We start from the raw sequence: 15,777 nt of genomic DNA, 5'->3' as shown, positions 1-15,777 counted from the left end.
GATTTTCAGTTTGGGACTTCTATGTGAAATCTTTGCTCTTTTTTTAGCAAGACATGTTAAAGTAAATATATATTTTCCTAATTAGCAGTCACATGAACTGCTTATAGTACTCCAGCTTTTTTTTTTTTTTTTTCTCCTGAAGGAAATATAGCCATCTGTTTTCAGTATCTCCAGGGCCCCTCAAATTCAATTTCTGGTATTCCAGATAGCCTGTACTATTTTCACTTTATCTTAAACATTGCTTTCTAAATGTGATGATTTTGCAAGATGGAATAAAAGATAGAGTTTTAATTTTATTTTTAGTAATTCATTTAAACTTCACACAGCCCTGTAGTATGTCTTGTCTTCAAATGTTTTAAGTTAGTGAGTGTCACACTCAGCTGTCAGGAGGCAGAGTTGGGAGCCTATCTGCAAGTCTACAGAACTTAAATATTTATGTTTGTTTGTTCGTTTTTTTCCACATAACCAATCTTTGAATGGCTTTTTGAGATTATTCACGGTAGGTAAGAATTAACGCTATGGGATCTGATTTATTTTTTTGTGTATCTTTTTTAAAGTTTATATCTGCAAATGACAGTGCTAGAGTACAGATTTTTGTGAATTGTGTGAGTACATATACATACACCTAATCTTTTGGCTCAGGGATTGCTCCAGGCTCTCAGTTTCCTGCCAGTAGTTATGGAACTTTACTCTTGTTAGTGTCTCTTAACATCCTTCCTGTTTATATAAATTTGGGGTTGTCTGTATTTGGCTTTGACCTGATACTTCCTTGGGACTCTGCTTCCCCTGTAGCTCCCTCTGCTGCAAGCACTGAAGCTACTCTGCGGTGCTCCTTTATTCTCATTCTTTATATCCTGTGAGTGATTTCTCCCTAAGCAAAACAGAGTGGTTTTATATAAATCTGCCTGATTGTTTGGTTGATATTTTGCCTGGCAGATTAATTACATATTTTCGTGGTGCATATAGCATAGTTTATTACACCACTTATATCTTTTTTTCTCTTTTGCTCCAGATTCATTTACTTATTTGTAGTATATATTATTTAGTTTTTAGTACATTTTTTTAAAACTCTGAAACGTAAAAAGTTGCTTCAATTCAAGTATGACTTTTTTGTAGAAGTCCCATGAAGATCATAAAAATTGAAACATTACCTTGTAGAGGGAGAAATGTTTACAATGTATTATTCAGTGTAAAATCATCAGGCTACAAAATGGTATGGTAGCTACTTTTGTGCTCTGATACACATATACAAAATAAACTTTCTGCAGAAAACTTGGATAACAAAAAATCCTTACCCCCCCCCAAAAAAAAACCTGCTAATAAAAATCCCTCCTAATTACCACTTAGAGACAATCATTGTTAATTTTATAGTATATATTCTTTCATTTTTCTCTGTGTGTCTAAAAATTACATCTCTACATAGATCAATGTAATAAGATGATAAAAGCCCTCTTAAAGCAAAAGTTTGACAGACCTGCCTTTACATAACGTTTAAACTTAGTAATATACAAAATACTGTAAGAAAAATTTTCTTAAATGCAGGGACAATATGGAAGAAATATTTGTAACATATCTATTAATCGGATGCAGGAAGTAACTTAGTTTTTTGTATATCATTAATTAGCATCACCATCTATCATATCATACTAGTCAAGAACTTCAGTTTATCCTAGATACCTTCCTCACACTCCCTTCTCATTTCCAACTGATCTCTCAGTATCTCCTGGGCATCTCTGGAATTTACCCATTTCTTCCATTAAATTCAAGCTTCCAACATAATTCTCTTGTACTAACTGTGGTAGCTCCTTAACTGATCTGCCTACTTTGGTACTAAATTCTAATTCATTTTTCGTATTGCACAAAGTGATCTTTTTGAAACACATTCCTTATCATAGACCATCTTAGAAAAATAGACACTCATTGACTCTGTGTGTGTGTGTGTGTGTGTGTGTGTGTGTGTGTGTGTGTTTAAGAAGTACATAGAGATTGATACATTCTTTCAGAAAAATGAACCAGGCCGTTGTAGACCATATATACTTACTGTCACAGGGTTATTTGGTGCCTTTTATTCTCTCTTAACCTGGAACACACTTTCCTTCCGTACACCTACATATTCTTCAGAGAATCCTTTCCTGATCTCACTGAATCAGATTATCCTATTATTCACTCTTAGACACCACAAAATTCTCTGTTATCAGATTTACCAAAATTTTACAGTAATCTAACTCTTTGAATAATCTCTTTTACTGGACTGTAAGCTCTTTGAAGAAAAGGCCTGTTTTTGCTTACGAATGTATTCTTGGCATGTAATATAGTACCAAGCACCTACTAGACACCTGTCTTAGCTTTGGGTGGGATAACAAAATACCGTACATTAGGTGGCGTAAACAACAGGCCTTTGTTTCTCATAGTTCTAGAGACTCCGGGGTTCAAGGGTAAGGTGCTGGCCAATTCTGTGTCTGGTGTGAGAGTTTTTTCCCTGCCTTGCACATGGCTGCCATTTTGCTGTGTCCTTTATGGCAGAGAAGCAGTGAGCTGTAGTCCCTTATTCTTCTGTAAGAACTGTAATCCCATCATGGGTGCACCACCCTCATTATTTCATCTAAGCCTAATTATTTACCAAAAGTCCCACCCCGCTAATACCATCACATTGGAGGTGAGGATTTCAACATGAAATTTGGGGGGATACAAACATTCAGTCTATAAAAACACCCCATAAGTATTTGTTGAATTAATGAACACATTAGAAATACAAGCAAAAGATGTAAATAAATTCACAAAAGGAGAGAATACAAGTGCCAGTAAACATATCCGAATTATTTTCAACCTCATGTGTGATCAGGAAATAGTTTGGTCCCCATCATGTTGGGAAAATTTTTAAAGATTGATAGTGTTAAGTGTATATTCAAGAACATGTCCATTAGGAGGACAGTATGAAAGAAAAGTATGATTCAGCCATACTGCGGAATATTTTTCAGCTGTTATAATGCATTGGGTTCCTGTGCATTGAAAGTAATCTCATTAGTTTTTGTCTTACAAAAAGAACCTCAAAAGTGACTCTGTATATATGTTTACATTCACACATATCAACTCATAGTAAACTTACTGGAAAAATATTATAGATAATGTTTATCTCTGGTGAGGGAACATAATAGTAGAAGGAGAAATATAAAGTTATGAGTTCTTTTTTTCCTTTTTTAAAACTGGATTTTTTTTGTTTTACTATTTTTACAATGAGAATATTTTTATAGTCATGAAAATATATATATGAGTAAGAGTTAAGGTGGTTAGGGACATAGAGAAAAAAAGCCCATTCTTCATATATAGAAACGTAAAATCAGGAATGCCAAAGGAGCATAGTTTAGTCTGGCATTATGAGCAGTTCCATATTGTTGGAACTTGACATGTGCTACAGTATGGAAGAGAAATGAATCTGAAAAAGAAGACAAAACCAGATCATTGAGGGCCATGTATGTTTTCTCTTAGTATGGTACAACTATGCCACAATCTTTTAAGTAGGATATTGACCCCAGTCATTTTAAATAGGTGACTCTGGGTGATGTATAGATGACACAGTGGAAGAGATTCCTAACCTTTTTATATCTGGATCCCTTTTGTCAGATTTGATGACGCCTGTGGTTACTTTTCTCAAGATTGTATTTTGGATGTATAAAGTAAAATACAAAGTACATTGAAAACCAATTATATTGGATTTCATTTATCAAAATATTAGAAAAACACATTTATGGTATAGTTATATATGTGCTTGTTTAGTAACACATTAAACAAAGAGACCGATACTTTAATTTCAAAACTGTGTTGAGCATAAACAATATTTTAAGATGTATGCATCAGTTCAGTGGCCTTCTGATGGTCTGTCAACCCCAGGTTAAGAACTGTGGGATATGGCATGAGACTGGGAAAATGGAGATCAGTTAGGAAAGCAGTCAATATGGAGATCATGAAAAATCTTAGTGGAGGTCATCTGAACTGATCTTACGAAAGACTTTCTAATTATCATTAAATGTTAACATTTTTGTATTAGTAAAGCAATGTGTGTACATTATATAAATATTAGGAAATACAAATTTAAAACAGGAAAACATCTTCTATGGTACTTTTTTAAAACTTAGTATATCTACTATCCTTGGTTCTTATTGTTGCTCTTACATAGGAATTTTCCTCATTGGTTATGCATTTGGTCTTAATGATACCATCATTCCTTAACTGTCTTCTCTTTGATTTTACAGATTTTTGATTGGTCAGGGAGCACATGTAGGAGCTGTCAACAGTGAAGGAGATACACCATTAGATATTGCTGAGGAGGAGGCAATGGAAGAGCTACTTCAAAATGAAGTTAATCGGCAAGGTAATAAATATAAAAGCAACCTAAATGGAAGAAATGTTTAAAACTGTTTTAGGAAGAATATGGTACTTGACTTTTTCAATAAAATAATTTTTGATACTGAAGGAGAAATCATAGTTTTAGTAGTAAAAAAATCACCTTCCATAACAATATATGTAGTATGAGTCTATTTGAAAAAATAAATGATTCTCAACTGTACATCTTTTTAATACTGTTAAAACTGAAAAAATATCATAAGGTGTAGGATCAGACATAAAATTATATGGTAATAAAAACTTGGGAGAGAAAATAAAATAGGCAAAGAGTGTAGGGAAATGCACAGGGTGATGAGATACATTGCAAATTTAAATAGAGCGGTCAAGAAGTCCTCACTGATGAGTGGGTAGTTAGGCTAAGATCTGAATAGGTAAGGGAATGTATCATGTGAGTCTGGGAAAGAACATTCCAGATAGGAAGCAGCAAGTGCAAGGAGGGGAGGGTGTATGGTATATTTAGAGAAACAACAAGTAAGCTAGTATGACTGAAGCAAGCAGCACAAGGAGAGGCTGGAAGGAGATGATGTCACAGAGGTAACTGTGAACCATATCACATAAAGCTTTGTGGGCCATTGGAAGGACTTTGGCTTTTAGTCTGAGTGAAGTAGGGAGCCTGTGAGGAATTGAGGTAAAGGAGTGACATGATCTGACCTACTTTAGAAAGGATCTCTGTGGCTGTTGTGTTGAGAATAGATTATAGGAGAGTAAGGGCAGAAGTAGATGGTTATGATCAGACTTATTTTAGAAAGGATCTCTGTGGCTTTTGTGTTGCGAATAGATTGTAGGAAAGTAAGGGCTGAAGTAGGTGGTAGTGAACAAAGTGAAGAGAAGAGGTTAGATTTTAGATGTATTTTGAAGGTTTGGCTAAGAGGAATATTGAGTGATTAAGGGGTCTGGTATGCAAGAAAGAAGGGGTAAATGAGATATGAATATTGTGGGGGAAGTAGGGTTTGTGGGAAAAGTTTAGGGATTTATTTTCAGATGTGCCAAGTTTGTTTTGCTGATACTTAAGCAGTTGAATATGTGAACAGAGAGAGATAGGCTAAAAATATAAATTTAGTAGGAGACATCAGTTTATAGATGAAGAATGACTGTTTATGGGTAAAGTTTTGTTTAGGAATAATGAGTGTTTTAAACTGATGATGGTAATAGTTTTACAACTCTGCAAATATACTAAAAACCACTGAATGGTGTCCTGTAAATGGTGTATGAATTGTATCTTGAGATATAATATATAATATGTATATTTTATATGTATATATAATATCTTTATATATAATCTAGCAAATCCTTTTTTTTTTTTTTTTTTTTTTTTTGAGAGAGTGAGAGTTAGCAGGGGTGGGGCAGAGAGAGCGGGAGAGAGAATCCTAAGCAGGCTCCACCTCCACAGGGAGCCTGACGTGGGGCTTGATCTCACGACTGTGAGAATCATGACCTGAGCCGAAACCAAGAGTGGGACACTTAAGCAGTTGAGCCACCCAAGTGCCATGTAGCAGTTCTTTTTTTGGGGGGGGGGGGGGTATATAGTCAGAAAGTTAAAAGGAAGGTTTCAAAAGATACTTGTGCACCCATTTTTATAACAGTCTTATTCAAATAACCAAAAGATGGAGGTAAACCAGGTGTCTTTTCGGTGGTAAGTGAATAAACAAAATGTGGTTATGAACATACAGTGGACTATTATTCACTAAAAAGGAAATTCTGATACATACTGTAGTATGGATGCACCTTGAGGACATTATGATAAGCAGAAAAAAGCCAGTCACAAAAAGACAAATACTATGATTTCACTTACGTGAGGTACTTCAAGAGTCAGACTAATAGAAACAGTGAGTGGAATGATGGCTGTCACAAGGTGGGAATGGGGGTGGTTGTTTAATGGGTGTAGCATTTCAGTTTTGCAAGATGAAAAGAGTTCTAGAGATGGGTTGCACAAAAATGTAAATGTACTTAACACTACTGAACTGCATACTTAAAATTGTTTATTAAGATGGTAAATTTTATGTGTATTTTACCACAATTAAAAATTAATATGTATGGGGGGCACCTGGGTGGCTCAGTTGGTTAAGCTTCCACCTCTGGAATTTGGCTCAGGTCATGATCGGTTCATGTGTGGAAGTTTGAAGTGCAGAACCTGTTTGGGATTCCTCCCTCTCCCCCTCTCTCCCTGCCCCTCCTCTGCTTGTACTGCCCCCCCCCAAATAAAATAAATAAATTTTAAAAAATTAATATGTACTGCTAAATAAAATTAGTGTGATTTCCACCAAATTCCATTGTTTAGGCAGTGGTTAAATGAGTATTATCAAAAACTCTTTTATTAAGGTGTTAAAAGTATGGGATATTGGTTTAGAAGGTTGGCTTGTACTGAAGTGTCGTTCATCATGAAATAGAAGCAAAGGAGTAGAAGCTAAATTAGTCTCTGATAAAGAGATTTTTATTCCTTGGGATTAGGAAAATTTGTAACTACTAAATGTTTAAAAAAATCTTAAGACACTGAAGCTGAGAGGATATTTAAGTGCCTAAATATACTTGAGGCATTTTAACAAGCAGTTGAAGATTCCCCTGGAGCCCAGGAGAAACAGGGCACACATTAGATAAGTAATTATAAACTGGAACTTGGATAAGAACACAGAAGAGCTTTTAACAGGCATGTTCTATTCTAGGCAGTGTTCTGGAATAATGGGATATTCAGGACTTGAGGAAGTTGGACAAATAGAGACAAGCATCACAACCTATAAAGAAATACTACCTTATCAGCCCACCTGGCTGTGATGAATGCCTAGTTAGATAGCTCAACATTTCCTGTTAAACCGTAGTTAAAATAAATCTTTTTATACTAATATTAGTTAGTAATTATCATGAACTATGAAAGGCATGGAGATGTACTGAAAACTTCTTGCCTTTGGTTTCCTTATATATGAAGGAAGCTGCTTGCAAAGACTGATTTTAATTACAGTGATTTCAGCGTTGATGAATGTGCCAGCAAATGTTCTGAGTGCTAGGTATTGAAAAATAACAGGGGCACCTGGGTGGCTCAATTGGTTAAGCGTCTGACTTCGGCTCAGGTCATGATCTCATGGTTCGTGAGTTTGAGCCCGCTAACAGCTCAGAGCCTGGCGTCTGCTTCAGATTCTGTGTCTCTCTATGAACCTGCCCTGCTCCTGCTCTGTCTCAAAAAAATAATAAATAAATGTTAAAAAAATAATAATTAAAACAAGAAACAGCAACAAATAAAGAAACAAGACAGTCTTTACTCTTAAGAATTTCACAGTATAGCAGAAGTGTCAGATGTATAAACAGCTTCACAATGTAGTGTGCTGTGTGCTAAAATATAGATAGGGACAAAATGTGGGAGAACAGAAAAGTCTATGAGTAACTACTTGCAATAGTAAAGGTTTCAGATTGATGACATTTGAGAATGAGTTTGCTTAGCAGAGAAAGGAGTTGGTGGACAGAAAAGGCATGTCAGGCAGGAGTATCAACATGTGCAAAAGAAAAGGAATTGGAGATATAGCATTTGCAGAGAACACATTAGAATTGGAGTGGAGATAGAAAGTCAGAATGGAGTAGATGAGTAGTAGTTGAGACCTGAAAAGATTGGGCTGGAGCCAGATGGCGAAGGACATCCGTTTTATAGGCATTAGATGCATCCAAGATCTCCAAGAAGGAAATGAGCCTGATTAGATTTGGTTGTTAGTAGTACAGCTGATGGCACTTTGGAGGATGATTTAGAATGGGAAGTACATGGTGGCATATCTTCCTTGAAGAAGGCTCTTAAATTGGTTCTGCTGAAAGATGATAAGAACAAAGCAATTACATTTAAGATAGAAAAGAGCAGGGCTGTCTTGATATTAAGGTAAAATTAAAACAGTTTGATGAAGAATTGAATGTGGAGATAAAGGAAGAATTGAGGCCACCTGTTTGCGTCCTGAAGTTTTTAGTTTAAGACTTAATGATAGTTAGGGGCACCTGGGTGGTTCAGTCAGTTAAGCGTTTGACTCTTGATTTCAGCTCAGGTCATGATCTCTCAGTTCGTGAGTTCAAGCCCCGCATTGGGCTCTATGCTGACAGTGCAGAGCCTGCTTATGATTTTCTCTCCCTCCCCTGTTCACCTGCCTTCTCTTTCTCTCTCTCTCTCTCTCTTTCTCTCTCTCTCTCTCTCTCTTTCTCTCTCTCTCTCTCTCTCTCTCTCTCTCTTTCTCTCTCTCTCTCTCTCTCTTTCTCTCTCTCTCTCTCTCTTTCTCTCTCTCTCTCTCTCTCAAAATAAACTTTAAAAAGACACCCCCCCCTTAAAAAAAAAAAAAGAATTAATGATGGCTAAACTCATATGGGAAAATGTGGGACAAAGCAGGAACAGATTTAGAGAGTATGTGAGTTGGGGGATATATTGAGTTTGCGGCAGCAAAAGGACATCCAGATTACATTGTTTGGTACATTATTGGAACTCAGGAGATACCAGGATGGAAAAATGTAAATCTGGGAGAATAATAGATGAGATGACCCTGGAAGTGAACAGTGAAAAGCTAACGCTAATAAGTCTGATTATGTGTGCCAGAAATTGAGCAATGGGCTTGATTTCATTTCATCTGCACAATTCTCAGAGATTACTACTACTCTTACCCCCATTTTACAGATGACAAATTGAGGCTCAGTGATTTGCCAAAGATCATATGGGTGGGAAGTAAGTACTGTAGTTTAGTCCCAAATAGTGTGACAGGTATCTTGAGCCCACACTCTCCATCACTAGCATACTGCATTTTATTAAGAGTGTCTCCTAGAAGATACTTCATGATGTTCATTTTATTCATGTAATGGGAATACATGAATTTCTATAGCATAACTTTATTTCAGAGAAACAAAATGAAGGGATATCTCTGATAGATTTTAATAATTTTAAAAAGAGCCCCTTAAATATATCTCTTGCATTGATAAGATTACTCAAATTGTTTATCCTGATATGTTTTTATTTCATATTTTAAATTTTCTAATTCTTCCAGCTCTAATTCTCATATAATATATTTGATCAGTAACTAGTCATCCTTAAGGAAATTGCCTTTGAAACTAGAAATGATTTGTGGTGCCCCACTGGCACAGTCAGAGCATGCAATTCCTGATCTCGAAGATTGAACAATAGTTAAAAGTATTTCTGGTTTATATTTTAATGCAATTGTCTGTATTTAGCTTGGGACACAAGTCAGTCTTGTGTCTCTTAGCTGTGACCAAACTCCAGTTTATTCTTATTTTTTCTTACCAAGAGATTTGGCTACGTTTCAGTCTTACATTTACTGGTTTTCAATAGTAGTGACAGATGTTAATCTCATCACTTTATTATATTATATCCAATTTAGTTTTGATACATATTGTTTTCATTGTTCAGGAATCTTGCATTTATAGTAGGTGGGCTAAGGACCAGGTAAATGCATTATAGGATTTTCTTTCTGTTAGACCATAAAGCAAGGAAAGAGAGCAGAATCATAGGCATTTAGAGCTGCTAGTGATAGCTGCTAGCGAAGCACCTGGGTGCTTACTTCTGATTTAAGCATTTCACATATATTAATTAAATCCTCACAACAACCTTATAGGATAGGTGCTTTCATTACCTCTTTTTTTTTTTTTTTTTTTTTTTTTTTTTTTTTTTTACAATTCAACTGAATATTAGCATAGATTTAAGTGTCTTGCCGCAAATAATAGAGCTAGTAAGTCACAGATAAGGGATTGAAACCCAGCAGTCTAGGTTCAATATCCGTGTTCTTAACCCATTCTACTAATATTCAAAGAAGTTATGGCTTTCTCAAGGTCACTAGCTACTTAAAACAATGGAACTGGAAAACAAGTAATATGTACTATAATAAGGGCTTCTTTTTTTCCTTCTTTCTAAATTTTAATGAACTAAAGCAGGGTCTATATCAGTAGTATTTTAAAAAAAATTTTAATATGACAGAAGAGTTTTTCTTTCTAACTAGATTTTCTTAAGCATAAGAAATTTCCCTTCACACATACTTTAATTTTAAACTTGAGTTGTTTTATTTTTACATAATATTCATATAACAGCATGATTTGGAAGCAGAAAAAAGGTAATTGCTTTGCAAGTAGCTAAGGATAGCATGAAATTAGATAAATTGAGAAAGATATTTTTTAATTTCAAGTTCAGAGGAAATTTAGAATAGTAAAAGATAATATAAATGTTCAAGATGGCAAAGACAAAAATGATAAAGATAATATAAGAGGTTCATGTTTTAAAAGACATAGTAAAAGAATAAAGCATGAGGAAAATCATTTAGTAAAAAGGTTATATTTAGGGGCAGCTGGGTGGCTCAGTTAGTTAAGCAGCTGACTCTTGATTTCAGCTCAGGTTATGATCTCATAGTTCCTGGGTTCCAGCCCCACATCGGGCTCTGCGCTGACAGTGTGGAGCCTGCTTGTGACTCTCTCCCTCTGTCTCTCTCTGTCTCTGTCTCTCTCTCTCTCAAAATAAATAAACTTTAAAAAGTTTACATTTAATGTATCATAATTACAACTTTATAATTTCTTTTCTGAATAACAGTAGAAGGCATCTTAAATAAGATGGTTACAGGTCAGTAATAGTAGTAAAGTGTGGGATATAGGACATGAACTAAGATGGTGATGAACTAAGATACCATCAAGAAGACAGTCTGAGATGGCAACTCAAAGTCTGAACTAATTGGTAAAGTGGTAAAGTGCTAGGTAAGTAGTGGTACTTGGTATAGTAAATATAAGACAGGGAGCAAGCAGACTGGCTAGGGAAATTGAGTTAAGATTTTAGCATGAAGTTTCAGATACCTATGGCATATAATTTTATTATAGTATTTGCCCATCTTGGCTCTTTTCTGTTCTCCAAGCACAGATAATCCAACTGACAACTTGATATCTCCAATTAGATGTCTGTTAGGGCATCTTAAACTTCACATTTCTTATATTTAAAATTTAGTTTTTCCAGTTGCTCAGGTGGGAAACCTTTGATTCATACTTGACTTTTCTTTGTTTCCTACATCCACACTAACAACAAATTGTGTTGGTGTACCTTGAAGAATCCAGAATCTAACCCCTTTACTAACCTTCACTGCTACCACCCTGGTTTAAACTCTGTCATCTCTTGACAGAATTATTGCAGTATCCTCCAATTTAATACCTCAGTTTCTTCTCTTAGCTTTTCAGCTTAAGTGATCCTCTAAAATTAAGTCAGATTATATCATTCTGCTCTTTGTTCTCATTACTTTGTAGACATCCTGGCCTTCTAAACAGAAGAATGTTCCAATCGGGCTTCTGTGTCGAGCCTACTAGGACTTCCCTCAGTCTGGAATGTCGCCCAAATTATATAGTGTACCTATCAACTCTATTTTTGGTGTAATGTCACCTTATCAAAGAGACTGTTCTTTACCAAACCTTATAAAATAACAGCTTTTTCTCATGACCCTCTGTCCCTTTACTGTGCTTTATTTTTCTTCACATATGTATATCTCCTTCAGTATAATGAGTTCACTTCTATCCCCAGTGAATCTTATAAAAGCACCTGACATCTAGTAGGCAATCAGTGCATTTTGAATGGGTGGGTGAATGGATAAAGGGGTCAATGAAAGAAAAAAGTCCTGACTAGACAGTTGGATACATGGATATGAATTACAGGAGAGTTCTTAGCTAAGGAGGTGTGTGGGTGTGGGGTGTGTGTGAGATTGTTTTTACTCATTTATTCATTATTTAGTTAGTATACATTTACTGACCCCTTTTAATTTGTGTTAGGTGCCCATCTAGACAGTGAGAATACAAAATTAAAAAAATAGTATTTTTACCTTTAATAAGTTTATAGACTTCTGGAGCAAGACATACTATAAACACATTGTGGTATGTGCTGTTTATTAGCCGGCAGTTGAAGCTATGAGACAACATGAGATAATTTAGGAATTTCAAGATTATCTTTTCTATTTTATTTTTTTTGTCAGGATTTTGAGCTTTTTTAAAGCTAAGAAAGAAGTAGAGTGTCCTATTCCTTTTTGAATTCTTCCCATCTCAACCTAACTTCATGCTTAATAAATGCTTTTGAATGAATGAACATCTATATAACTTAGTAAAATTATAATGCTGATACTAATAGTGAAAATGAACTGTGCTGGAAAAGGAAAGAGTTTTTATAAAGAATCTGTTTCAAAGTTTGGTAAATTTTAGGTAAAAACAGGACCACCAAGTTGAAGTGTTCAGTCAACATTTGTACCTAGTAGGGTAGAGTTCAGAGAACTGGTCAAAGCAGATAGATCGGAATTTAAGGCTTAATTATGTATGGGTTTTTTCTTAATTTCTTAAAACTAAAGGATGATATACCTAAGGAAATATTCAATTTTTTTTTTTAAAAAGGATTTGTTGGTAAAAGGAAAGCCAAAATAATATTTGTGGGGCAAAAAGTAAATAATCAGTAGAGAAGGCTAATAAAATATCTACAGCTTTCCCACATTTCTTTATTTAACTAGCTTGTTAATTAGCAGCCTATTTTTGAAAAAATATACGTTCACTTTTAATTTTTATTTAAAACTTGAAATGTTTCGGGTAATTTTATTTCCCACAAAGGAAGAACATTCTATAAAGAAAAAAATAAAAGCAATTTTTATTTTATCAGGGGTTGATATAGAAGCAGCACGAAAGGAAGAAGAACGGATAATGCTTAGAGATGCAAGACAATGGCTAAATAGTGGTCAAATAAATGATGTCCGGCATGCAAAATCTGGAGGTACGGCACTTCACGTTGCAGCTGCGAAAGGCTATACAGAAGTTTTAAAGTAAGTATTGTTTTTCACAGTCCTATTTCTACTTTATTTTCCTTATTTCATTGTTCCTTTTCTTAAGATACCTGCAGACATTATTTTGAAACAGTTTATAAAAGTTATTTAATGTCTGTTTACAGGAAAAAGAGAAAACTACCTTGAACATTATTGTTTTGTTTCTAAAGCCCTTTCTTTTCTCTTGAATTTTGATTATTCTACTGTTTTTTTCTTTGGTTGTAATTTCCCAATAAGTTAAAGCATCAGGCAACCATTATGTGTTAACTTCTGAGCTGGTAAATTACTACAGAGTCATTTTGAGGTTCCCAGAGTGGCTAACTCTGGTTACTGAGACTAAGAACAGTGTTATGTTATAAACATATCAAATTCACAAAGTTTGATTCCTGGTGACTATTTACATGTAATTTATCTAAAATGCAGTTTTCTTTTTACTGCGTAACACTGGGGCTCAGAGTGCTTTTAGCATAATATTAAATATCAAGACCTAAGCAACTGAGATTTTACAGGGCTATATACTGGTCAGCAAATTTCATTGAAACAAAACTCCTTTATGTCACAATAAATTTTTTTGTTTTCCTTTTTTTACTTCTGCAATGCAAAGGTGTTATCAGCTATATGAAAAAAATAATGCTGTGTGTAACTTTTATTAGATATATGTGAAAGGAAGTAAGACTAGCCCTCGGCAAAATCTTCTACACCCTTTATATTATGTTTGACAAGAGTTTCTAATATCAGTCTATTCTTATTCCCCCTGCTCAGTAAAAACAATGAAGTGTAAGTGGGTCAGCTATTCCCAAGTTCCTCCTTTTTTCAATCCCTACTGACTTCAATAACTGAAGCCTTCTAGAATAGTGAAGTTAACTTTTAATTACTTTTCTTGTCCCCCTGTGTATTTCTCTCTAATCCAAAACGTAGCAAACTTTCAGACCCCAATAGCAGGTCATGAATGAACCTTAGTGACTTGACAACAGCATTTTTTAAAGGAAAAATTGAAAACATTAAGAATATTACAAATAGTAAAGGTAATACTTTTTAAGTAGTAGATTGCACCGTAAAATAGTTTTCTAGACAGCTCTAAGGGGTCTTTGTAATTAGGTTATCTAGGCTCTTAAAATTCTTTGTGAAGACTCTCAATGTGGATTGGGATATATTTTCAACTCCTCAAATTAGTACATAAGACCATTAGTCATCCTCTTTTAAGCTAAGCTGCTACCATTGCTCCTCAGGCATGCATTATCCAACTATATATATCTAATTGAAGTTCTGTCATGATGTCTTAATGCCTACTTTGTTTCTGTTTAGATACCTTCATTCACCATCTCTTCAACTTGGAGGCAAATTCCATTCGATCCTTTGACTAAGTTCAAGGCTCTTAAGCCTATGAAAAAAAAAACTCAACCTTATTCATAATAGGTGCAGTTGAAGCTACAATGAATTACTACCACTTTTCATATATCATATTGGCAAAGATTAAAATGTTTGGCACACTGTTGGCAAGGTTGGGGAAAAGGCACTCTGACATTACTGGTGAAAGTATGACAGTTGAGCAGATTTTATCAAAGTATCAGTTATTCTTTGGCTTAACAGTTAGCTCTACCTCTAGAATTTTTTTTTTTTTACAGATATTCTCACAGGAAATAAGGTATGTGCTAATAGCATTGTTTATACTAGGAGTAGGAGAATGTTGACTAAATTGTGATACATCCTTTGACTGGAATACTCCTGTACCAATTAAAACACTAATAGGTAGTGTTATTGTTTTAAATTTTAGGGGCAACCGCTGGCTCAGTCAGTGGAGTATGGGAGTATTGGTCTCAGAGTGGAGGGTTTGGGCCCCATGTTGGGTGTAGAGATTACTTAAAGATAAAATCTCTTTTTTTTTTAATGTTTATTTTGAGAGAGAGAGAAAGAGCGCATGTGTGCACGTGTGTGCGCGTGCACACATGAGCAGGGGAAGGGCAGAGAAAGAGAGAGAGAGAGAGAGAGAGAGAGAGAGAGAGAGAGAGAATACCAAGCAGATTCCATGCTGTCAGCACAGAGCCTGGTGTGGGGCTCGATCCCATAAACAGTGAGATCATGACCTGAACTGAAATCAAGAGTCAGATGATTAATTGACTGAGCCACACAGGCACCCCTTAAAGATAAAATCTTTAAGAAAAAATATTTTTTTGTTATTTGCTGATATATACATAAAATCTCTCTGTAAGGATCCAATCAAAATTAGTAATAGGGTTATCTAAGGGGGGAAAACCTGTTGAACTGTTGGGCTAAAGGTCAGCAGTGGGAGTGACTTCCCTATGTAGCCATTTAGTCTTTTTTATTTTTGAACTTTCTAAATATATTACTTAAAAAAATAAGTAAAAATATGTATATGACATGAGAAATAAATAGAAGATACTGGTTTCAAATGTAACCCTACCCATCACCCCCTCCCGCTCCCCCACAAATACATAACCCCTTGCAATTGATTTTGATACTTTTCAGTTCTGTACTGCCATTACATCTTCATCACAGAACCTGTCTTTGAGGGTTGATTATTGTTTTACTTGACTTTCATCCTCCACTAGAATCTCCTTGAATATAATAAGTA

General features: G+C 35.1%; 1 protein-coding gene across 8 annotated transcripts in view; it reads left to right on the top strand.

The window, feature by feature from the left end:
- The window catches only part of PPP1R12A (protein phosphatase 1 regulatory subunit 12A), a 160,379-nt gene that overhangs the window by 72,998 nt on the left and 71,604 nt on the right, over window positions 1-15,777 (top strand). For 6 of the 8 annotated variants that reach the window (XR_001510998.2, XM_007088740.3, XM_007088739.3 and 3 more), the window contains exons 3-4: window positions 4,251-4,369; window positions 13,025-13,184. Coding sequence is in view for 7 of the 8 variants with exons in the window: in XM_007088740.3 (XP_007088802.1) it covers window positions 4,251-4,369; window positions 13,025-13,184 (279 nt within the window). In the remaining variant the exon portion in view is untranslated. Of the gene's footprint in view, window positions 1-4,250; window positions 4,370-4,555; window positions 5,030-10,925; window positions 11,104-13,024; window positions 13,185-15,777 lie in introns of those variants that run through there. The other 2 variants (XM_042992812.1, XM_042992811.1) reach the window with 2 other exon arrangements.

This window comes from Panthera tigris, chromosome B4 (assembly GCF_018350195.1).
Source record: "Panthera tigris isolate Pti1 chromosome B4, P.tigris_Pti1_mat1.1, whole genome shotgun sequence".
In the NCBI taxonomy this organism is placed as follows: domain Eukaryota; kingdom Metazoa; phylum Chordata; class Mammalia; order Carnivora; family Felidae; genus Panthera; species Panthera tigris.
The sequence above is the reverse complement of the archived record's forward strand: the minus strand, read 5'-3'. Positions and strand labels throughout refer to the sequence as shown.